The 24,561-nt window shown below is 48.5% G+C and overlaps 1 protein-coding gene across 3 annotated transcripts in view; it reads left to right on the forward strand.

The window, feature by feature from the left end:
• STX18 (syntaxin 18) overlaps positions 1-24,561 on the forward strand; it is a 106,701-nt gene that overhangs the window by 65,797 nt on the left and 16,343 nt on the right. For 2 of the 3 annotated variants that reach the window (XM_019716690.2, XM_019716689.2), the window contains exons 3-6: positions 10,674-10,789; positions 12,448-12,525; positions 12,672-12,738; positions 22,803-22,918. In XM_019716690.2, coding sequence (XP_019572249.2) covers positions 10,674-10,789; positions 12,448-12,525; positions 12,672-12,738; positions 22,803-22,918 — 377 coding nt within the window. Of the gene's footprint in view, positions 1-10,673; positions 10,790-12,447; positions 12,526-12,671; positions 12,739-18,664; positions 18,694-22,784; positions 22,919-24,561 lie in introns of all 3 variants that reach the window. The other variant, XM_019716691.2, reaches the window with a different exon arrangement.

Raw genomic sequence — 24,561 nt, forward strand, 5'->3', positions numbered from 1 at the left:
GGTGCCATCTGGAGAGAGCAGCTCTTGCCCCCAGGGAGGGTTTTGGTGAGGCTGTTTATTAAAGAGAGAACACGTCTTGATCGGGGTTTCCACAGTGGTTTCTGGAATAGACTGCAGGTCTCAGCAGACACGGAGCCAGCGTCTCCGTCCAGGCGCCTGTCTCCTCTTCCTGACCCACGTTGGCGCCTGGCTTTGGCATGCGTTTCTGCCACAGGAGGCCGCTTCCCGCGTGTCACCTCAGCTAGTGGCAAAGGGGATTGGCCATCCGAAATGACGTCCTTAGGGGCATCTGTACAGGTTTCATCGTCATGAAAGACACCAGGGTATTTGCACTTCAGAAGCCTTCTTCTCACGAAGTTAGAGAATACGAAAAAAATCCTCTGATCTTTTAAAAACCTTGTCCATATATGCAAAAATGAAAGTATTTCATATAAATTATTTAACAGAGAAAATAATTATACCTCAGGTGACTTTTAAAATTACCCCTGCCACTTTGTCCACTTAAACAACATTGGCAGCTTTATACTTTTGAGTGTATTTTGTTTGTATAATTTGGGAATATATTAAATTATTCTGTTGCATGGTACCAAAAATCATTCTAATGCATAGTACCAAGGGGACCTTGTTTTTAAGCTCTTAGTCCAAATGGTTGGTGAGCACTAGATGGCAGTGTAAATTCTGTTTAGAAACAGGATGTGTTTGTATATCAGATGCTAATTGTATAGTCCATAAAAATGGAGGCTGCAGTTACTTGGGAAACTTAACAGCACCGGTACAAACCCTTGGTTTGCAGCTCCTTTGTTTGGTGCCTGACAGCTTAGGCCACAGGGGTGCTTGTAGCGCTTTCTTGGAAAAGCTCACTTCCCTTTGCCTTGAAAAGCCATCCAGTAGGTGAAGACTGTGAACGTTGGTTTAGTTCAAGCCACCCTCCCCCTTATTCACTTATGAACCTGAAAATGTCATTTACTCTGTAAAACCCCAGTATCTCTCCCTAAACCAGGCCTCAGCAAGCTACAGTCTGTAGGCCAAGCCCAGCTTGCCGCCTGTGTGTTTGTACAGCCTGTGAGCTAAGGGTAGCTTTTACACTTTTAAATGGCTGGGGAAGTAATATTTGACCACATATGAAAATCATATGAAATTCAGATTTCAGTGGTCATTAACAAAGTTTATTGGAACACTACCACACCCTTTCGTTGACATCTATCTTTGGCTTCTTTTCTGCTGCTCCAGCAAAGCTGAGTGGCTGTGACAGACCACGTGGCCTGAAGAGTGTAACGTTTTACTACCTGGCCCTTTTCCGAAAAAGTTTGCCGAGTCCTGCTCTAAATAATGGAGGTGTTGGGAAATTCAAACAAGACAATATAATTGAAATGCGGTGCAAAAAGAAAAGAAACAATGGATTTATTAAAAGATGATTATATGAGGGTGCTGTAACTTTGCAGTAGGTTTAAACGTTTGGTTATAACAGTGGTATTAAGACAGTTCTCCTCGAACCGCACAGCTCAGCTCCCACCACTGTGTGCCAGTGTCCCAGGCCACCAGGGCACAGACTCACTCTGAGTCCCTTTCTCTGATGTCCCTCAGTATAGCAGGCCTTCCCCTTTCCCGACATCGATGACAGCAAAAGCTGGGACTGAGGACCAGTCCCAGCCCTGCCACTTACTGCTGTGGCTCCAGCATCAGAAAGAACTGCAGCTCCTGAGGCTTTTCTAGGCTTGGCCAGTCCATGGCCCGAGTAGACACTCAGCCTTGACTCCTTTTGCTGGTCGCAGCCAGTCCTTGCCAGCGAATGCACTCTGCGTTCCATTCCTCCCGTCAGTCACCCCTGAGCGGCAGTCTTAGTTCTGCCAAGTGTTCATCCTGAGAGTGCACGGGGCTCACTCCACCTCTTGCTTCTTTTCTTCTCCATAAAATGTGGACTGTGCTCCTAAGAGCTGTGTGTGGGGCTCCTGGCACACACCGTCCCTTAAGGAATGATGATTGAATTGGAATCCCATCGGACCTGTGATGCAGTTTGGGGGCGGTCATTTAAAAAAGAAAGCACCTCTATTTCCTGCCAGAGAGAGGTGGGAGGGAGGGAGAAAAAGCAAGAGGGATGGGATGCAGGCGTCAGGTCCGCATGACGGAGGTGCATGCGTTAGCAGTTTTATCACTAGGAACGTCTGGGTGGCAGGCAGAGGTCAGGCCTGCGCGCGGTGGCCGTGATGAGGGCTCCTGAATGAGACAGACTCATCAGCTGTGGGTGCCACTGGACAGTCACAGTTCCTGGAGCACAGCAGCAGGGACAGGCCCCCGATAGCATATGAGAGAGTGAGAGAGAGCAGAACCCCTGCTGTCTGTTAGCAGGCAGTCGCCAAAGAGAGGAGAGAAAGGAGCTGTGGCTGGAGGTGTGTGATGCATGTCTCCTGCCAGTTGTCAGGTTGTCAGAAAGAGAAGTCCCACCCCTGCCTTGGGAGCGTTGGAGGGAGGAAGGAGGCTGGGTGTCAGCCTGGGTGAGTTCCCTCGCAGGAAACATGAGGGCTGGGGAATGAGCATTCCCCCCAATGCACTATATTCTCTCCAGATGGAGAAAGGCGGCCCTTCCCTCTCCCAGGGAGTTCTCCCTCCCAAGGTGGCAGACTGTTCAAAGCCCTTCATTTTTACCACCCTGCCTCCCAGGCATGGAGCTGGCCTTGGCCTGCCTCTGGGGGCATTTTGGAAGGCATATGATGGTGGAATTGAAAGACCGTGTTTAGAAACAGTGCCTTCAGACCCATAATTAGGAAGCTGTAATTTTTTCCATAATGTAGAGCTCAGATTTTATTGACCCATTTAATTTTTTAAATAATGACGTTTTACTAGAGAACAGCATGTAACCTAGGTAGCCTCTGGCTGGATCTCTTGAATGATTTTATTTAAAAGTAATTTCTCCCCTCTGGTAGATGTATCTTTTCTGCAATATCCTGGCAACAAAACAATACCAGTTGGGGGAAAAACTTGCTTGGTTTCCGTTGTTGTTACTAACAGAATAACCATACTCTTAATTTCCGGTTTAAAAGGTTAATGTGTGCTAAGGGAACCTCACCTTTAATTGAGTCATCAGTTTTCTCAGATTAACCTTTAGGCCTTTTCCATTTCACTGAGCTGAGGTTCCATTGAATCCAAATGTGGTGAAGGAGGATGTTACTCTAATGTTCTTGGAATTAGTCATGTATAGGTCTGCTCTGACCGCGCGTGCGCCTTCCCCCAGAATGAGTACCTTTCTCAGGTATTGGCCCCTGACCCCTTCAGCCTCCACTTCTGATGAGGTCATTTCTGTTGGGGACCAGCACGAGGAGGGGGGGGCTTCTGCTCATCACTGTCACGCCTCCCGTGGTGAGGTGACTGGGGAGGGGGTGCAGGGGATCGAGCTCGCTCCGCCCCTGTTCCCCACCGTTGGGCCTTCTGCCTCAGGTGGAGTACATGCTGTTAGGGTTACCGTGTTAGGCCAAAGAAACTAGTTAGGAAAACAAGATGCTGGTGAGTGTGGGGATAGGGAAATGCTTGTCTCACTCCATGTTTCATTGCGGGGAGGACCGTCCATTCCCCAGGAACCTGTGGCCTTCCTTCTCTCCTTCATCTGTCTCCCAGAAAACGTGGAGGTGGGCCGGGTGGGGGGTGGGAAGGGGGCAACCAGGGGAGGACAGGAGACTCAGCCAATGGCTGAGGAGACCCCTGTGCTTGGCTCCGCCCTTTTCTCTTTGGGAGGGGCCTGCTGTCAGGTTGGATGCATCCTGCCCATCTGTGCCTTCAGTTTTCCAGTGAAGGCTCTGGAAGGGGGGTGCCTGCACATCTTGGGGTGGGGTAGACTCAGTTCGGAGGGACCTGTCAGAGAATACAGCTGTGGCTGTATGTTGAGCCCATTCTCCAGGTCAGCCTCAGGCTGTAGAAGTATCTGGTTATTGATTTGTTGATGGATCAGCCTACTCTATGCTGGGCATTGTAGTTGGTGATGGGCGTACAGCAGTGGACAGACAGACAGAAGTCCTTGCCTTTGTGGAGTTTGTATTTTGTGGGAGAAGACAGACAAGAAGCAAAATAAGCAAGTCAAATATATAGAATTTTAGAGCGAGAGTAAGTGCGTTTGGAGTAAGGTGAGGGAACGGGAACGGAAAATGTCAGGGAGGGTACAAGTTTATAAAGATAAGTTAGGGAAGACCTCGTTTAGATGTTGAGGAAATACCTAAAAGCCATAGGGGATTAGTTTATATAGATAGCTAGGGAAAGAACATTCCAGAAAGAAGAGACAGCCAGCAAGTATAAAGGTCCTGATGTAGGAGTGTGTCCAGATGTTCCAGGAACAGCAAGGAGGCCAGTGGGAATGTAGCAGGAGGGGTGCGGGGAAACTTGAAGATGAACTCAGAGAGATGGCAGGAGCCCATCTGAGGGACTGTCACTCAGGTCGGAAGCCACTGGGAGCCTTAGGTGAATGACGGATCTGACTTACTTTGTAACAGGTCAGTGAGGCTGATGTGTTAGAACAGACTGAAGAGGGACCAGCAGAAGCAGCAGAATTAGGCGGGTACACTTACGGTCCAGGTGAGGGGTGTAGTGGGATGAGTGGACCAGGGCAGGAGCGGTGGTTGTGAGGACCTTTGCGGGAGAGCAGCAAGACGTGTTGATGGATTAGACATGAGCTGGGAGAGAAAGAGGAGAGAGTCAAGGATGAGTCCAGCCTTGGGGCTGAGCAGCTAGAAGGAATGCCATCAGCACCAGTGGGGAGGACGGCAGAGGAGAGCAGGCAGCGCTCAGTTTGGGGTGTAGCTGAAACACAAATTCAACATCTGAATGGAGATGTTGAAAGGTAGTGAGATATACGTGTCTCAGTTTCAAGCAGCGGTCCAGCCTAAAAACATAAATTTGGGGCTTGTCAGCCTACAGCTGGCACTTAAAGCCACGAGACGAGGCGAACTCGCCCGGGGAGCAGCGTAGATAGCGAGGAGATTGAGTTCATGGGCTGGCCGTGACCTGCCCGTCATTAAGTGGTCGGGGAGCGAGGAGGCATTGACAGAAGTGACTGAAAACAAGTGGCCAGTGAGGTGAGGAAAACAGGAGTGTGGTGTCGTGGAGGCTGGAGGAGGCCATCAGCTCCATCCCATCTGTGAAGGTCACTGGGTGGGGCTCATTGGTGACCTTGGGAGCAAGGACAGCAGTGATGAGGATAAAAGCCTGTTTGGATTGGGTTTGAGACCAAATGGTCAGGAAAATAGAGACCTGGGGTGTCTTAGAGAAGTTTTACACAAAAGGGGGGGGAAATCGGGCAGTAGCTGGTTGGAGACATGCAGTTGAAAGGTTTTGTTTTGTTTTTTAAGTTGGGAGAAATATCCCCATGTTTGTATGTTGCCGGGAAAGATCCAATAGACAGAAAAAAAATTGATGCTATTAGTAACTAACACGTGTAGTATTTATTCACTGTGCCAGACACCATCTAAGCATTATGTACACATATGAACTCACTTAAGGCTGGTGGTGCAGGAGAGAGAAAGGGGAATTGCTGGGGCCACCCTGGTGCCCAGGTGGGGGGCATGGCCAGGAGTCTGCAGGCCCAGAGGAAGAGGGGCGGGCCCATGTGGTGGTGGGAGCTTGTGGGAGTTCCCAGGAAACAGGAAGCAAAGCCCCCCCTCCCACACACACACACTTGTGAAGGGGAGGAAGGTGTTGGGGTTTGAGGAGCTGGAGAAGCTATGACATGGTCATCAGCAGAGTGGGAAGCAAGCACACCAGGGCCCCTGAGCAAATGCCAGGTCCCACTTGAGATTAGTAATCGTGATAAAGCCAGCATTTAGATCTGTCTGTAATAACCAGTTGTTAACTCTTGGTTTTCTATGTGCCACCATCTCCTCTCTCTCTATCACTCCAGGTGGGTCTTCTCTCATTGCTTCCCACTCCAGCATTCTTCCAGGAGCCAGGCTTTTCCTGTGCCCCTCAGGGATTAGGATAGAAAGGCTCAGAGCCATTGAACAAGACCCAAGCAACCAAATGTTTTCTCAGTGCCCGTCATGGGACAGCAGTCTGCTATTGCAATTTCCGTGTTTCCCCCAAAATAAGACCTAGCCAAACAATCAGCTCTAATGGCGTCTTTTGGAGCAAAAATTAATATCACATGACATCACATCACATTATATTTATTATATTATAGACCCGGTCTTATTTTACTATAAGTAAAATAAGTGAAATATTTATAGTAAAATAAGACCGGGTCTTATATGAATTTTTGCTCCAAAAGATGCGTTAGAGCTGATTGTCCGGCTAGGTCTTATTTTCGGGAAGCACGGTTTTGGACGGCACCAGAGTTTTGCTCTGTTTATCAGGCCATGGGAAACATTAGTAGCCTCAGCCCTGCGACAGCGTGTGTCTGTTGTCACGTATGTCACAGTGACTTTTCCCTTCCCCCTAAATAGATTACGGAACCTCAGAGAGCGACCCTTTGTTACTTACAATCTCCTGTAGTTTCTCCAGATTTTATCACAAAATGGTTAGAAGACCATTTGCCCTGGTTTCTTTTTTCAAAACAAAGTTAGTCACAGAACATTTGGTGTCAGGAGCCTGACATCTGTCCTTCTAAATTGCGTTATAAGGACAAATGTTAATAGTGGTTTTTCACTTTCCTGTTTCCAGCTCGTCTCTTCCTTCTGTGTTCCTCGTTTCTCTTAATGCCTACTCCTCCCGGCCCCAGGGCTCAGAGTCTGATGACTCCCCGCTTCCAACGTCTGTTCTGCTCCTGAGATGTCACATCTCAGAACCAGCCCCGCCTTCCAGTGTCCTGCCACCACTCACGCTCAACCGTTGTCCCTTTCTTAAATTTCAGTTCAACAGACCACGTTTATTAGCACCTGTTACGTGGCGCTAGGGGTGCAAGATGAGTAAGGCAGCATTCTCTGCCTGATGTCAATAACCCTTTGCCTGACCCTCCCCCTCTTTCTGTCTCACCTGGTATTACCACATTTACTTCCGTAGCTCAGCCCTCCGTTGGCTGCAGAAGAAAAGTCCTTTGACCTGCACTGGAAGCCCACCAGGAATGTAGCGCTTTCTGCCTGTCCTGCGCTCCAGCCAAACTGAACCACTTTCTCCAGACAGGCTCCCTCCCCCAACTTCATTCTGTCTCCTCTTGTCTCCTCACAGCACATCAACAAATGGGAAGCAAGCATCGCCCCTTCTTCTGAACTTTTCTGTCCTGGGTGTTAGTGCAAAGTATGGACTCCAAAGCCAGGATGCCTTGGTTCAAATCCCAACTCTGCTAATTACTAGCTGTGTGACCATGGCAAGTTACTTAACCTCTCTGACCTCAATTGCTTCATGTGTAAAATAGAAATTATAATAGTACTTACCTCATAGATTGAGAATTAAGTGCATAAATACATGTGAAGCGCTTAGAACAATGAGTGGTGTTAATGCATGGAAAGGGTTAATTACTGACTTAATAATGTCATCAGTATAATAACACAATACTTAACATGAGCACAATGTATAAAGTAATATTTCAAATGCCAAGAATGAAAAAAAATAAATGAGCATTAAGAAACACACGCACAGGGACGGCCAGATGGCTGAGCTGGTTAGAGTGCGAGCTCTGAACAACAAGGTTGCTGGTTCAATTCCCACATGGAATGGTGGTCTGGGCCTCCTGCAACTACCGTGTTTCGTCAGCAGCTGAGAAGTGATTGAGTCTGTACCTTATCTGAGTTCCCTGTGACTTGGGGAAGGGGAACAGGACTTTATTGGGGAACAGTGTGTACTTCCAGGACTTTTCTTTTCCAAGTCAAGTTGTTGTCCTTTCAATCCTAGTTGTGGAGGGCGCAGCTCAGCTCCAGGTCTAGTTCCCGTTTCTAGTTGCAGGGGGCGCAGCCCACCATCCCTTGCGGGAGTAGAACCGGCAACCTTGTGGTTGAGAGGACGCGCTCCAACCAACTGAGCCATCCGGGAGCTCAGCAGCAGCTCAGTTCAAGGTGCCATGTTCAATCTTAGTTGCAGGGGGCGCTGCCCACCATCCCTTGCGGGACTCGAGGAATTGAACTGGCAACCTTGTGGTTGAGAGCCCACTGGCCCATGTGGGAATCGAACCGGCAGCCTTTGGATTTAGAAGCATGGAGCTCTAACCGCCTGAGCCCCTGGGCTGGCCCCAAGCATCCCTTACTTTTGATGATTATGTTTTTAATGCCCATTATATCTCTAGTGCTGTTCTTAAAATGTCAGAGAAAAGTAAGAGACCGAGCCCTTCTTCAAGTTGCTCCGTGTCCTAAGCTTGGCGTGGTGTCTCTGGCCGGCACCTCCCATCTTCCCTTCCACACTTGTGTCTTCTTCTGTGCGCTGTGTCCTGGGCTTCTCCTTGTTTGCCTCCACCCGTCAGTCCACGTTTCCTGTGAAATGTCTCCCAGGGGCTGTGCCGCCTCACACCACTGCCGTGGCCTCAACCCAGGCTTTCTTCACCTCTTCCTGGGCTCTGCACTGGCCATGACTGTGGTCAGGGCCACCTGGCGTCTGGTTTCCTCTGTCCCCAGGCCAGTCACCACCAAGGAACCCATGCAAAAGGCAGATCCCTCTGTTTAAAATCCTCCAGTGGCTAACTTAGTGGCCCCCAACTTCTGCACCACAAGGACTCCTTTTCAGCTGATAGTGAGGTATTTGTCTTTTATATGATTATCGTATTTTAGGGAAACCTGTTGATACTGGAGAAACAGCTATTCAGATTCAGGAACAATTTGAAATAAATGTGTACTTATTCATCATGATACCATTTACATTCCTTTGGAAAGAGGTGGGGATCCGTGCTAGATACATCGAGTGCGTCTGTGATACACACGCTCGTGTGCTGTGCTGTCCCTCGATGTAATGCAGGGACCCCACGGGTCCATAGCTAGGACGCCTGGTGTGCAGGGACCACCCAGGTCACTCCTGTTTTCCGTCCTGGTGGAGAACCACGTTACATGGTCATTCCAGCCATGACCGCAGGTTGGGGACTGGCAGCGGGTCTTCCCGGCTCTCCTCTGGGTGGAGCATCTTCCTCTCTGCCTGCCTGGCACCCACCTCCCCTGCACGAACCGACCACCCCGCTCTGGGTCCCACTGTCCACTTCCAAACCAACACCATCCACCATAGTTCTTGTGTTCCCCGTTTCTGGGTCATTGTCCCCTGTTATATGGTCCCCTCTGTGGGGATCAGAAATGAGCCTTGTTCAACTCTGAGCCCCTAACCCCTGCCGCAGTGCCTGACATTTGTGTGTGTGTGTGTAGGGGTGTGTATATATGAGTGCATGAACGGATTTCGAGGATAAAATAAGTAAATAAAAAACATGTAAGATGCTGCGAACAGTGCCGGGTGTGTACTAAGAGTTCAGCTGATGTTAGTGCACCCTCCACGTGCATTTCAGGTGTTGGGGAAGCAGAAATGAACAAGATGAAGTCCCTGATTTCAGGAACCTTACAGTCTCTTGGGAGGAGATAGACATAAATATTTATTTCAGAGTGTAATATGTGCTGTGAAGAAAAATAAAGTGGCTAAAGGAGAGATAGGAGAGTAGCAGAGTGATTGGAGAGCCCCGGTCCGCGTACCAGGAAGCAGAGTGTACGGCTTTGCAGTTCAGACACAACAGCTTAATAATGGCACAGGACTGTGAGCACACAGGGTAGCCAAGGGAGGCCGCTCTGATCTGGCCGTCTGAGCAGAGATCTGTAGGAAGAGAAAAGCCGACATCTGCTTGGAGAGCATTCCAGGCTGTGGCAGGAGCGTGGCCATAGGGGGACAGCAAGGAGGCCAGTGTGGCTGGAGGGACGTGAACGAGGGGGTGTGGCAGGAAGTAAGGTCCGGGTTGGGGTGGGGGGCGTTCAGGACTTTGTATTTTATCTTTCGTGAGAGTAGGAGCTGGCGGGTGGAAATGAAATGATTGAGTCTGTACCTTATCTGAGTTCCCTGTGACTTGATATTTGGTGATTCTGGATTTCAGCTGTGATGTCCAGAGTGGTTAATTAGGCAGATAGCATCACTGTCAATAATAAAGCTGCCACACCCGCCCGGACATGACAGGGTGAGCACGGTAATGGAACTAGCATATTTTGAACTTCCAGGTGCTACATTACTAAAAGCGAGCACCCTTACTAGGTGAGTAACTTTAGGGTTTTTAACTTAGTATTGGGAAATGAAATGTGTTTCTGAAAGCTCTTTTATTGTGAGTTCTGCAGACTGCCTGTCAGCAGGGACAGAGTGGCAGTCTGAAACAGCTTCTCACAGACCTCTCAAGAGCCTTCATCAGTGTCCCGAAGCACTGTCCACGCAGCACCCACGGATTTCTCCTAACAGAAGTTGCTTGTGCGTGGTGCAGTGTGAAAGCCTGCGGTGGCTGCCCTGTTGTCAGAGCGTAAGGCCGTGTGTGCCGGCCCTGACACCTCTCCATGCCCACCTCCCCTGCCCTGGACTCCCCAGTGTGGTGTCTGCAGGAAGCGTCTTCTACCCGACAGCCTTCCTGACCGTTGCTCCCACTATCGAGACGCTTCTCCCACCTCTTAGCCTGGCCAGTTCCTCCTCACTCCAAGTCTCAGCGTACAAGTCACTGGTGTCAACAGAGGAGCGTTTTCTTCCCTTCACACCCCATTCAGACTACATCATGCGGCCATTTGCTGCTGCCCTTCCATTTTGTGCCTTTCTCTCTCCCTCTCCCTCAGCCATATCACGTCTGAACATGGAAGGATGACAGATGCAGAACGCGACCAGATAGACCAGGACGCTCAGACGTTCATGAGGACCTGCTCAGAAGCAATTCAGCAGCTGAGAACTCAAGGTGAGGTGCCTGAAAGATGCAGGCAGGCAGCCGTGAGCTGCTCAGTGCGTCAGACTCACGGGGCACAACCAGTTAAAGTCCCGCCCTCTGGGTTCTTATTTAGATTTCTCTCTGAAAACTTAAAAATCCTTCCCGTCCTCATCAGTGCTTTAACCTAAGCTTAAAAGTAATGAAGGGGCCATGACTCAAGATAAGTAATGGGAGGAAGGAGGTGGAAAGGACCTCTCCAGACAGGACTAAAACTTTACTAAGCGACCAGGGTCAGAGAAGGCAAATGGTGCGTGTAGGGGTGTGTGTGCGCATGCGTGCGGTGTCCCACCTGGTGAATAGTGGGCAGTGGTAGATGACATGTAGATAATAAGGATGAAAGAGGGTCATCTAAGCTCTCTACTCGTGTATCCAAGTTAAGTCGAGCATCAGTCTCTCATGGTAGCTTAGGTACCCAGCCCAGATCTGCCATACGGCCTGGGGCAAGCCACTTACTTGCCTTGGGCCTCGGTTTCTTCATCTGCAAAATGGGGACAATGACGGTATGTCTCTTAGGATTGTGATGAAAAATACATTAAACTCGCACAGCTCATGCTTAGAACTGTAGCTGGCACTAGTGTGGTTATTTCTGTCCCTTTCATTGATGTTTAATTCCAATCGAGGCCGTGAGATGGCTCCCCAAGCCACGTGTCTTCCTTGATTCCTTTTTCATTTACGTAGGCAGATGCAGAGCACATTCAGTAGCATAGAGTTCAAAGTGGCCAGGTGCTACTGCACTGCTCTTGACGCAGACTTCATTTGGGAAGCTCCCGTCAGCACCCTGCAGACCACGTGGACAGGTCGCTGAGAGGACGGCTTCCTGGACCCGCGGCGCCCCTCCCGGGGCTCCCAAGTGAAGCAGCCCTACAGTAAAAACACATCATGCCCCCGGCCCTGAAGGGCCTGTGCATGAGACAGCCTAGAAAATACCCGTGAACATTAGTAAAGCCAGCCGTTAAGTACCAAGCCCTGTGACCTTGGGCTCCTTCTGGGCTCTGAACCTTAGTTTCCTCGCCTAAAATGAGCATAATCGTAATGGCCTTAGGATTGTTTGGATTATTAACAGTAATGGATGTAATGTGCTAGCAGGTGCCTGCACACAGTAGGCACTCAGCCTCTCAATAAATGGCAGCTGTCTACCAAAAGAAATGGCCCAGACTTCACAAGATATGATAGTTTGCAGAAGAAAGGCATCCTTGAGGAAGGTTTCCCGGAGAAGGAAGGTTCGCCCGGTGTCTAAGGGCCCGGAACGTGGACGGCTGAGGGGAGAGGAGGGAGCGTTCTACCTGCTCAGCCACGGGGCGTGTGTGGCTTGAGTGATTTACACATGTTACTTGAGAGTCAGCTTGAGCACCGGATGCTGTTACTGCTGACAGGGCAGCGCCCCAGAAGCAGACAGCGCTGCTCATGTGCACTCCGTGCTGTCAGACACGCCGTAAACTACGTGACGGAAGTTTTTCTGCAGCCTTAATCTCAGGTTGGAAAGCCTAATGCATCGTACGCTTTGAAAGTGTAGCGTTTCCGCGGCACGTCGCGAAGCACTGTCAGTAAAGCACGTGCCGTGAGAAGCCAACGGCCCGTCCCTGAGCGTGAGTGACATAGAGGCCTGACTGCTGTCCTTTCCTCTGCAGCCTGCAAGGACGCACAGCCGCAGCAAGTGAAGGAGCACAGGGCCGCTGTTCTGGATTTCACTGAAGATTACCTGAAAAGTATGCACGTCAGCCTACGGGTCGGAGCTGGCGCTGCCCGTGTGGTGGTGCCCGCCGCAGACCGTAGTGTCTCCTTATATTGAATGATGCCTTGGCCTGAGAAGCGGTTTTAACTGGTCTGTCTTCTGGTATTTTCCCTGCAACAGGAGTGTGTAAGCTTTACTCAGAACAAAGAGCCATCCGAGTTAAACGAGTGGTGGATAAGAAAAGATTGTAAGTACTGTGTCTGTTGGGGTTCCTTAAGCACTGTTAGTAATATAACAACAACAATAATAATAATAATAATAGCAGTACTATTACTACTAACAAGGAGCTCTGAGGCCCTACAGTGTACTGTTCCGGAATTTCTTCACAAAACGCTGAAATAGTGTTTACTCAGCACTTACCACGTGCCGGCAACTTTATTAGGTCAGCGCAGCCCCATGAACCAGGTCTGGTGTTACCCTCGTTTTGCAGGTGTGGAGGTTGTGGCTCGGGACATTAGGTGGCTCACCCAAGGTCCCAGCTCCAGGCGGAAGCAGAGCTGAGGTCTGAACCCTGTGAGGCTGGCACAGTGTTAGCCACTGTACCTGGGTCTCTGAGCCCCACGTCCCTCCCTGCTGTCTCTGAAAGTGTTTTCCTGAGGAAAGAGCTGGAGCACGGCCAGCAGTGCTCGCTGTGAGGTCTCCCTCAGGGCTCCTGTGGCGTATACCCCCTCCTGACACCCCTCACTTGATGCCAGGTGCTCTGAGCACGTGCCCCACTGCAGCGCCCAGCCCCCACTTACTGCAGGTACAGTTCTGAGCCCCCCTTGCAGGTGAGGACACTGAAGCTGCGGCCCAAAGCCACACAGCCAGGACGCAGCAGCGCCAGACTTCCGTATTTCCCACGGCACCTGGCGTCCCTGCATCTGCCCTCCCCACTGGGCTGCATGCCAGACTCAGAGCACAGGGACAGGGCCCTCTGAGCTGCTGTCCTCGCAGCTGCTCAGCCAGCCTGAGATTGGATCCTACACGAACACAGAGTGTGGGTCCAGGCTCCAAACCTTGGCCACTTACAAGTTGGGAAAGATTGTGGGGTGTTCTCTTAGATCATTTTGGGGCGTTCTCTTAGAAGATAACAGTGCATACTATCGGGGACAAATTTTCTGAATTCTTGCTGTGTCGGGGCCGCAACACCACCCTCAGGTTCAGTGATTTGCCGGGAGGATTTTCAGGACTCAGCACACAGCCCTGCTCATGGCTGTGACTTATTCAGGTGGAAAGGTGCGAGGCCAGCAGCAGAGGGAAGGGGCGCACGGGCGAGAACCAAGGAAGCCAGGAGCACACGTCCAGCGTCCTCTCCAGAGTCACACAGGATGGCGCTTGTGCCCCCTTGTGTGAAATGTCCACCAGGGAAGCTCATTAGAGACTCACTGTCTGGGCATTTTCCTGGGGGCTGGGCACGTACGCAGCTGCACATACCATAACTGCAGACCCCAGAAGGCAGGCAGGTTTTTAGCATAAGCCACGTCGTTTGCACAGTGAGCCTCTCTTATCAGTCAGGTGCTGGGAACCATCTCCAAGTTCCCAGACCCCAGCCCAGGGCCCAGCTTGCAAACCAGCCTTTCTAAGGAGCGCAGTCTCGGGCCTGCTGTGTTGTTAACTGTTCTGCGCACTTGTGAAACATTTAAAACCTCAAATGCCAACAAATAGAAGCACTTGTGGAAGATGGTAAGTAGATGAGTCAAGTTATCTGTCCATAAAACTGTGACACAAGGCCCTGAGAGCACAGGCGGAGAGAAGCAGGAGAGATGGGATCTCCGTCCTCATGGAGTTCAGTCGGATGGCTTGCCATATAAACACGAAAAATGAGCCAGCTTAATCAGCACAGGTCATAATGGGTGAGCCAGTACCCGGGGCAGATTTGTCAAAACAAGGGGCTTTGCGTTGGATGTTGCAAGAACAGGATGTGGGGAAGTGATTAGAGAGGCAGAGAGGAGAGCAGGCAGAGCGTCTGAGGCCAGTCCTGGAGGAGGAGGAAGGCGACTGAAGATGTGTGATTCACGGCGGAGGTGTTGAGGGCACTGGGGGTCACCCACCAAGGGAGAGATGCCAATCTCTGCTTCCTTATCCCGGAGGACCCTGACACTCCAGACTTAACGAGCACCCCAAGTAGAGTCAAAAGAGGCTTTTGCTGCTGCCGCCTCCGTGCCAGGTCCTCGGCAGAGGTTTTGACAAATTAAGATCAGTCCGATGGGAATTGTTCTCATTTAGACAGCGAAGGAGCCCAGCCTCCTGCCACGCAGCTGCCCTGTGCCAGTTACTCTGAGCGAAAAACCTTGAGGGAAATAAGAAAGTGACCCTTCACAATGTAGTCCATCCTCTCTTCTAGTTCTTTCCTCACCTGGCTGCGGAATGTATCTGCCAAAACACACCTGTAATTTTATCGCTGTGCTGCCATGTCCTACAAAGGCTAAACTTTACAGCACAGCATTCAGGGCCCCTGACGACTGGATGGCAGCCTCTGTTTCTTAGTTGGTCTCTTGGAATCATGCTCTGGCCACACTCGACTACTGTGTGTTCTGAAGAGGCCTTGTTCTGGAAGGTTCTTACGCTGTACTTCTTGCTGATCTGTCTGTCCTGAATACCCTCCCCTCTGTCTTCTGCCCTTCCCCCCATTCGTCTGGCAAACAAACTCCTGCCCATCCTCCAGGCCCAGTTAAGATGTGGCTGCTCTGTAAAGATCCCAGCGCCTGTGGGCCGTGGTAGTGGGTCCCTTCTCTGTCGGCTCCCTCCACACTGTCATGGTCAGGGGTAACTCTTAACGCTCAGAGAGCTGCTGTTCCACCACCTCAGCCCATCTGAGCCCAGCGCCTGCCGAGGCCCCGGAAGCCACTCCCTTAGGACTGTTGAATGAAGGAAGGAATGAATGAATGACACATTTCCTGAAGGTAATTTGACTGTAAGTGGAGTTTGTTCATTGTCAAGTTGGATTGGTTCTTTTTGTTATTATTTTGTTTTGGTTGGTGATGGTTATGGCTAAACACCTTTCTTATAAAATAGATTTGAGAACCCCTAGTTCTCATGTTTTATGGCATTGTTGCTGCTATCGCGTTTGTTTTGTTCTTGGGGAAAGAAAAAGATATTTGTTAGTTAAGGAGCCGTCAAATTGCTTAAGCCTTTTCACAGAATAGGGAAAAAGGTATTCTGTGCTGGTATTTATTTTCATAGAATGGTGGTATCACACTCATCTATCGTACTGCAGGGCTCTTCTTCCAAATGGGGTGAAAATGGTTTGCTTATTAAGCACGAAGTCTTCCTGCATTTTCCCCCTCCCGACTGTCTCCTTAGAAGGATAGTGCCATCGTTAAATGTGGCTCGTTCCACCCACCCCCTGGCACTGCGCTATCCTAGTTGACAGTGGCACCTGCTGCTAGTCGCCTTAAGCTGGACGTGAGGGACAGTGGTAATTATTTGGGGCAGTCTCCTCTCTGTTTCTCCTGCTACAAGACTGCGAGTCCTTCGAAGGCAGGGACCACTGGGACTTTTAGTCCTTTGATCCCAGTGCCTTGATCAGAGCCTGCCACAGACGAGGTGCCGAATTAACAGTTCTTGAGTGAAGGAAAGAAGGGGGCCCAGTCCCTGTTTCCTGGCTCCTTGGTTCTACATAGTGAGAGCTTCTCAGTTGTAAAAGCTGTGGGCCGCTAGGTACCACACTGGCACAGGAGGCCTCGTCATCCCAAAGGGTTTAAAATACACCCTAGACCTTTCTGACCGCGGTAAAATACTGATATGTGGTTATGATTTACGTTGAAATAACCGTAAGATGCCCTCCTGAGTACATGCTCTAATTAAAAACCAACTGATTAAGTCGGAAACATTTCCCCTTTCCAGTAAGTAATCAGCTTGTGTATCATTGGCTTTCTTTCCTTGGAGAAGAGGTTTAAGGTGACACTCTGGAAATCAGAATGAACCTCTGAGATTCTTTTCTACTAGATCAGAGGATTTTCTTTGTGGAGGCATAATAAACTATACAGAAGTGCACACTTAAAACATAAGGCCTTTCTCTCCAGGCAGCTGTTTCTCTTACCAAGTGGTGGGTCATCTGATCCCATTTCTACCCAGGGCCAGCTGTGCTTTGAAGGTTGCTGGTTTTCAGCCCATCATTTGAACATATCACTTTATTATGGTGATGTCCTTAAGAATGGAAACTTTGGACTACTTTCTCTGTCTCAAGGGAGATTTGAAAAGGGTAAAACATATTAGTCTGAAAGATAGTGGTTTCTTCTAATGTTGGGTAGGTCATGAAATAACAGACAGGAAGACTGGACAACCTGACAGCACCTTCTGGATTGGTCAGTGTAGTTGAAGTGAACTACCAGAATCTTAGTGCATCTTACTGTCAGTTCTGAAGGATAATGTGAGAATTCCCTAAGGTATTCTGAGGAAAGCCTGGTGACCTACATAAATGCTAGTCTGAAAGCTGTTCCCATGGTCCAGCAAGGTAAGAAGCACTTGGTGTAAAGAGTTCTCTGAGACCTTAACGTGGCCACGGGGCCCGACTACATCTAGGAGGGCGCCCTGCCGATAGTGGAGCCCTTCCCTCTTGAGGCACCTGGCAAACCCACTTTAGAAAGAACTGCCTAATCCCATGGCCAGGTATGTGACCCTGAGTTATTTATTACGCCTACAAGTTAGGACAGAAGGTCAAAACTTTGTCATGTTCCATTTTTCTTAAAAAATAAAAAACATTGGTACTTTTGCAACACGTACTCTCACCGTACTTACTTGGTCCTTCAAGAATATACTCTTATTATTTATGACCCGGTCCTCTTTTCCCAGCTGGACTGGAGGCTTGGTGAAGGCAGAATCTTGTCTTTTACCGCGTTGGACCCACAGCCCGTAACAGTGTGCCGTACATATAAAAGCTCAGTGAATTTTGCCAGTGACTGAGGGTGGTGGGGGTGGTGGAGGAGGAGGAAAAAGTGATACTAGGTCCACAGCAGTGATTTCATCTTTTATTTTTTAATTTCAGCTTTATTAAGGTATAATTGACATAAAATTGTAAGACATTTAAAGTATACATTGTGGTAATTTGATATATATATGTATCTGTGTGTACACACACACACACACACACACACACACACACACACACGCATTGTGAAAGGATCCCTGCCCATCTGTTAATAACACACCCATCACCTCACATATTTATCTTTTTTTGGTGAGAACATTGAAGTTCTACTCAGCAAATTTCAGTTTTATCGTACAGTGTTATCAACTCTCGAGAGCATGGTGTACACGAGGTCCTCAGATTTTGTTCATTTTACTGTAGTCTGTGCCCTCTTACCAACCTCTCCCCATTTACCCCTCCCTTGGCTTTGTCTTTTTCACGCCCCAAAACGGGCCTTTCTCATGTCTACAAAAGGGGTGAGCACGCTGACCTGAGGGCCGCTGCAGCCCTTTGCCTGCTTTTGTATAGCGCTCGAGCTAAGCACAGGTTCTATATTTTTAAAGGTTTGTAAAAACAAACAAATGAAAAACAAACACGAGAGAAAGAAGATTATGAGGTAGAGGTCACATGTGGCTCAGAAAGCCTGAGACACTTACCGTCTGGCCCTTTACAGGAAAGCGTGCCGACCCCTGGCTTAGGATAGGCTCTCCGAGGTGCAGGGCCTTTTTTTATGCTGTTTGTTCTTTGCGTCCGTCCTGGGCTGATATGCATCGCCCTGTGCAGGGCAGGCTCACAGCTTGTACCACAGGTGACCCACCGCAGTGCTTTGACCCCACCTGGACTGGTCTGTGCCCTGTTCAGGAGATGAGTCCACTGGTTAAATGGCAATGTCACGTTGCTATAAATGGTTCTAAATGCGTGCTCTTTTCATTTTGGTGCCTATCTCGTAGCAGACCAATAACACACAGTTCTTGGTCTGGTTCGTGGCCCACACTTTGAGTAGCACTGGCCTGAAAACCACCTTTGTGTAGTGTATGCCCAGTAAATCCCTGCAGGGAGTGATGGGAGATGGTGCAGATGGGTTCATCAAGGTAGCGTGAGACAGTCCTGCTCCACGGGGGTACAGAGCATCTGTGCCCACGTGCATGCCTGAGCCCGAAAGCCACTTTTGAAGTTACAGTACTATAGTATTATGTGGCAAGTACATCTTCTTTTCCCCTAGAGCCTTTATTGGGGGCAGAAAAGAAGGATAAGAATTACACTTGAACCTGGAATTTGAATTACTTTTCTCTAATATTTGTATTGGGCTTTAGTTAAGGTTTGCAAAGAATTACTCCCATATATTTTCTTGTTTCAAAACTGACAAATCTGTTTTTCTCCTCTTTTCTATGTCCTTCTGTTCTTCTAAAATTTTAAACAGAACCCCAAGGTTTTTCAAATAAGGGACTTGAAAGCAGATGTTGGCCAGGTGGAAACTGTGTTGATGGCAGTTATGAAATGCTCCGCCTTCAGTGAGAGACATTTATTTAAATAAATCATGGGGCATAAACTGATCTTTCTGATGACTTTTTAAAAATGGCTTTTTTCAAATTGCCTTCAACTAGATAATTTGTAATTTTCCCTGAGGGATTTCAAGTAGACATTCTGTGCATAATTAGATCTGTTTTTATCACTTAAAAAAAAAAATCACTCAACTTTGTCTAAGTCTGCTGCATTGCAGTCTTTTGTTCATTTTAAATCGCACACTGACACATTAGCATATTTTGGACACAAAGGATGACAGACATTAAAGCAGCCTTGTATTTAAAAGTCAATTAAGCCCTTCCCCTTCGTGAACAATTCATGCACAAGTCTTGCCGCCTGGTGTGGGGCAGAGTAAGTTGGGTGTGTGCAGTGATGGGGCTGGTTTCCCTGCACAGCTCAGAGTTGGTGGAGCTGGGAGGGCTGGCTCAGCACGGGGAGTCAGTCGGAGCCCCAGCAGGGAGAGAGCACATGCCTGTGGGGAGGCCTGGGGGGCTGGTTCTATACAGAGGGATTGATCAGACAAGTACATATATCAAGATAGCGGAAGCCAGGATTCTCACTATTGGAAAAGTGAGAGGGGAAAAGCCAGAATGAGCCCTGTGGTGTTGGACTGGAATGGCAGATGCTGGTGTGAACGCATGGTTTGCAGTTTACGTAGACAGACAGAAATAAATGTGGTTGTAAATGTGTATGTCTGTATAGGTACTCAAGTGAATACACGAGTTTTCTAGCACTGTCTACTGAGAGGGCCTGGAAGCAGTGACACCCGAGAGCAATAACCATACTTAGCACTCAGATCGTGGCTTCTAAACAGCAATTTCAGCTGCCAGGAACCATGACTCCTTGGAGAAATGGCTGATTCTGAGGCCCAGAAAGTGTAAAATGAGCCTGAAACGTTGTGTTTTTTTTTTGTACCAGAAAACGAGTAAGGGCTCAGAGAATGATGGGGACATGGGAAAAGAACACAAGCCATTTTGCAGGGGCTTCTCCTGGCCAAACTGGAGACCATTTGAACATTGAAATAAATGGTAGTAGCAAACGATAGCCTACTGAATAAAATAGGACATCATGAGTCCATCTAGATAGGAATAAATAAATGAATAAATGGGAAGTTTGAAATTGATAGATAGCGTCAGCGCACTGCCTGCCCCAGTCCTGATTCATTACAAAGGGGGAAAGAGGAACTTTACGGGGGAGAAGCCTGGCCGCCACCACTGTGATGGAGTGGCCACAGGGAATTCACGCACAACCTGACAGGATGCCAGGGAAAGCATGTGCATAGAATATCCTTTCTGCCCTCTGTACCTGTCAGAACTGTACTCCTCTTTCAAGATCTTGCCTAAGTGACACCTACCTGTGACACCCCCAATAATTTCTACACTCTGGCTTAATCGTAGGAAGAATTTGTAAAGTACGTACATTTTACTTGGTACTTTTTTTTGCTCTACTATTTTATTTAGTCTTGCAACAACTTTTGAGTGGTAGATATATTATTGGAAGGCTACTGGAAGCCAGGTTCCTCATTGTCACAGAGGTGGAAGAGGGAATACCAGAATGAAGCCATGTTTTTTTCATGTGTGAGGCTCATTTTTTATGTCTGTACCTCTGATGCATTTGAAGTTTATCTTGGTGCACAGCATAAGGAAACACTTGTATCCTTTTCCCATGTAACTGCCTGTTTATCCTGGTCTCACTTGTCAAACTTTTATCTTATACGAAAATCTATATATGATTCTTTCTGAATTTTCTGTTCTGTTTCATTGGTCTGTCAATCTTTTTATACCCTAATATCACACTTTCTTTTTAAGGGTTTTCCTGGCTATTCTCCTCCACCCCCTAGCACATTTTGTTATAAACATTTACAAACATACATCACAGTTTAATTTGACAGTGAACACCCATATACCTACCACCTAAATTTGAGCATTTACATTTTACTGTTCCTTCCTGCTGTCACATATCTATCCTGTATGTTCATTTAGCCCTGCAGACATCAGTTTTCTTCCCCTGAAATACTTCAGCATGCAAATCATTAACTAGAGGTTTTGTTTACAGTTTTTCTGACCATTCTTGCATGTTTCCACATGAATTTCATAACTGACTTGTCTGACTTCAGGATGGGGTCACATTACATTTATAAATTAACTTAGGGAGAACTCACATCTTTATGATATTTTTCTATCCAAAAACATAATACATCTTCTAATTACTGTGTTTCCCTGAAAATAAGACCTAGCCAGACAATCAGCTCTAATGCATCTTTTGGAGCAAAAATTAATATAAGACCCGGTGTTATGTTATGTTATGTTATGTTATGTTATGTTATGTTATGTTATGTTATGTTATGTTATGTTATATAAGACCGGGTCTTATAGTAAAATAAGACCAGGTCTTATATTAATTTTTGCTCCAAAAGACACATTAGAGCTGATTATCCAGCTGGGTCTTATTTTCAGGGAAACACAGTAGTTACAGTATTTTTTTTTATATATCTTTTAAGAACATCTTTCAGTTTTTCACATATGGGTTTTGGTTTTGTTAAGTTTGGTTTTGTTAAGTTTGCTGCAGGTTTTATTGGTAATGTTTTATCTTTTGTTTTGGCTACCGCAAATGGATTTCCTCTTTCATTATATCTTCTCACTGTAAACCAGGTACTTTCTGATGAACATTTAGGTCATTTTTTTTGTCATAAGCATGCCGTCTAGGGATGGGCGGCATTAAATAAACTTATCCGTATGAAGTCCTTAGAAAAATGCCTGGTACACAATGAGCCGTCAATAAATGTCAGCTGGCATTAATAGCGCCCTCATAGGTATTTGCATTGTTCTTTTTATTCATAGCCTCTCTGCCTACTTCTGTGGACTATACGTATATGTTTTAGGACCCTGCCTATAATTTTCATAGCGCTGTGTGGATTCCCGTAAAGCCATTACAAGGCCTGTTGTTTCATAACCAAATTTTCTCTCTCTCACTAGCCTTTTACTGACAGTTATAAAGCATCCATTCATTTAACTTATATTTATTAAACACTGCATGCCAGGTGCGCATCGGGCACCTAGGGCTACATAGCAGACAGTGTGCACTGCCCTGGAGCAAGACAGGAAGCACGAACTAGTACGGTCAGTGCAGGCTGTGGTGACAGCGGGAGGCAGACAGGTGCTGTGGGCACAGTAACGGAAGGAGGCCTTTTTTTATAGGAAAGTGGGAGAAGGCCTCTCTGAAGGTGAGACTGAGCCTAGCCCTGCAGGTGGAACGGAATTCAGCAGTGGGAGGAGGCCCGAGGCAATGCCAAGAGCAGAAGCCTGAGTTCCTGAGACAAGTCGGTTCCATCCAGGGGTTGTTTAAAGACTTGTATATTTAAACTATTTTAAGATACTACTTATGTATGTTATGTAATGGACGCATGCGCGCACGTGCGCACATGTGTGTGTTTGTGTTCATTTAGCAACACTGGCACTGGTGTAAAACAACCAGCGTCCTGGATTTGTTGAACTTGGAGCAGTCAGCTTTCGCTGCCCACGTGTTGGGTGTGGTATCAGCGTGTGGGACGGGTCCCTGCGTCCTTTCCTTCATCCCATGCTGACCACACTCTCCCCTGTGCACTGTGGGGGTGGGGCGGTGTGCAGTCCCTGCCCTGCAGACAGTGCCACCAGCACCTTATACCAAGTGCCCCACTAGAGGTGTGGCAGGATGGTCAGGGGGCCCAGAGGCAGCAACTCCGCCCCCCAGTAGAGGGCCCAGAACAAGCGTGCGAGGTCCCAGGCGACTCCCTTCTGTCGTCATACGGAATCCTGTTGCCTAAGTAAGTTATATGATTGCTAATTATTTGTGTTTAGATCTAAGCTGGAACCAGAACCAAATACAAAGTCAAGAGAATCTGTGTCTTCTGAGCAAGTTTCGCGGGATCCTGCAAAAGACTCTGAAGAAAAACCCGTCACTGAAGAATATCCAGGTATGAATTAAAGTCCAAATCTTGCCTTGCATCTCTTCCTTATGACATGTTGGTAAAACAAAGCAGAAAAAGAAGGCACACGGTCCCAGATCTCTTATGGTGTTTGTACTCACATAAAGCCAAGGAAACACAGATGTGGCAGCCTTTTTTCCTGTCACAGTTGGGTCTTAATGACTGCCGCTGAGGCAGGGTGGGGGGGCAAGATGGGGGTGCAGAGTCGGAGCGCTCCCCCAGTCACCTGGCAACCGGCAGGGTCCAGACAGAAAGGCCTGACGTCGCTATGCACCAGCGAGGCGGGCACAGGAGACCTAGAATCAGGAGGAAATGGCGGAGATCACTGCTCCGGGAGTCTTGCGTCTTGCATGTCGGCCTTAGGAAAAGTAGGGTGCTGCCCCAGTGATATCGGGGCGCTGTCAGCAGTGACCCTGCGTGGAGCTGACAGCCCGCCTTGGGGTGGAGTGTGCGATGTCAGTGGCCTCCAGCAGCCAGTTGAGCTAAGAGGACACTGCCATTCCGGTTCTGTATGCTGCCTGTGTATATGCTCGAGGGCCCGTGGCTTCCAACAGCTCCTGACACACAGTGGACGCTTAGTGAACAAGGGTCTCCCTCAAGTCTGGAAACATCAGGAACACGCGTGTTGTCACGGACCTCTTTCCTGTGTGTCCGGCCGGTGTGGCCACCACGCATAGGCTGGGGGGTGGGGTGGGGGCGCTGTGTGTAAATGCACAAAGCCAGGCGGGTGGTGTGTAGAGGCTGCCTTCTGTGTCATGACATCATGACAATGGTTCTCAGTCCCACAGGTGTCCTGAGTTTTCACAGACATCTTAGCCACCCGTACGGCCTCTTTCTCAGAGGAGCCTTGTGAAAGGGTCCAAGAGGCTGGGTAACGTGGGTGTGTGCTGCCTCTCCATCTGATTTATTCCTTGCATTTTACAAGGGAGGGAATTCAGAACATCCTGGTTTTGTAAACCTGTAAGATGCCAGAGGCCCTTCCCGTCGATGAAAACCACTTCAGTGGGGAAGGGCAAGCAGGCTGACGTTTAGTGAGCCCCTCACTGTGCTGGGCATATGCTGGGGTGTCAGCAGATGCAGTCTTACTGAGGTGTTACTCTAATCATTTTGTGTGTAAGGAAACAGCTGTTCAGAGCCAAACAAGAAAGGGGGGGCACTGGGGTTGCAGGTGGGACACTGTCTTTGTCGAGCCTGAGCCCATCCCCCCGGTGGCTGCCTGCCTCCCAGAGGCCCTGCACACCAACTCTCTCCACTGGTCCCTAATGAGGGAGACCCCAACATTACCCATGAAGTAATGGGGCTCTGCATTTCCTAAGACATTGACATAGCATATCTAAATTCACCCGTGCCGTATAAAGCACATCCATCCATCCGTCCTCCATCCATCCGTCCAAGAAATATCATTAGGGCTGATGAGCGTGGGGAAAAGCCAGTGTGGATATTGGGGCCCAGCTGAGGGTAAGTCTGGGGAGAGATCTGGCCAATCTGCCCTTGCTGGGCCTGAGCCCACACTGCGTGCTGGGGACACAGTAATGGGTAGAAAACTCACTACCTGCAGCCTGGTGGGGAAACAGATGTTAGTGGGATAGTTACATAAATGGGTGTGCAATCCCTGTGTGCTGTGAAACACA

The sequence above is a fragment of the Rhinolophus sinicus genome, linkage group LG02 (genome assembly GCF_036562045.2).
Source record: "Rhinolophus sinicus isolate RSC01 linkage group LG02, ASM3656204v1, whole genome shotgun sequence".
Lineage (NCBI taxonomy): Eukaryota > Metazoa > Chordata > Mammalia > Chiroptera > Rhinolophidae > Rhinolophus > Rhinolophus sinicus.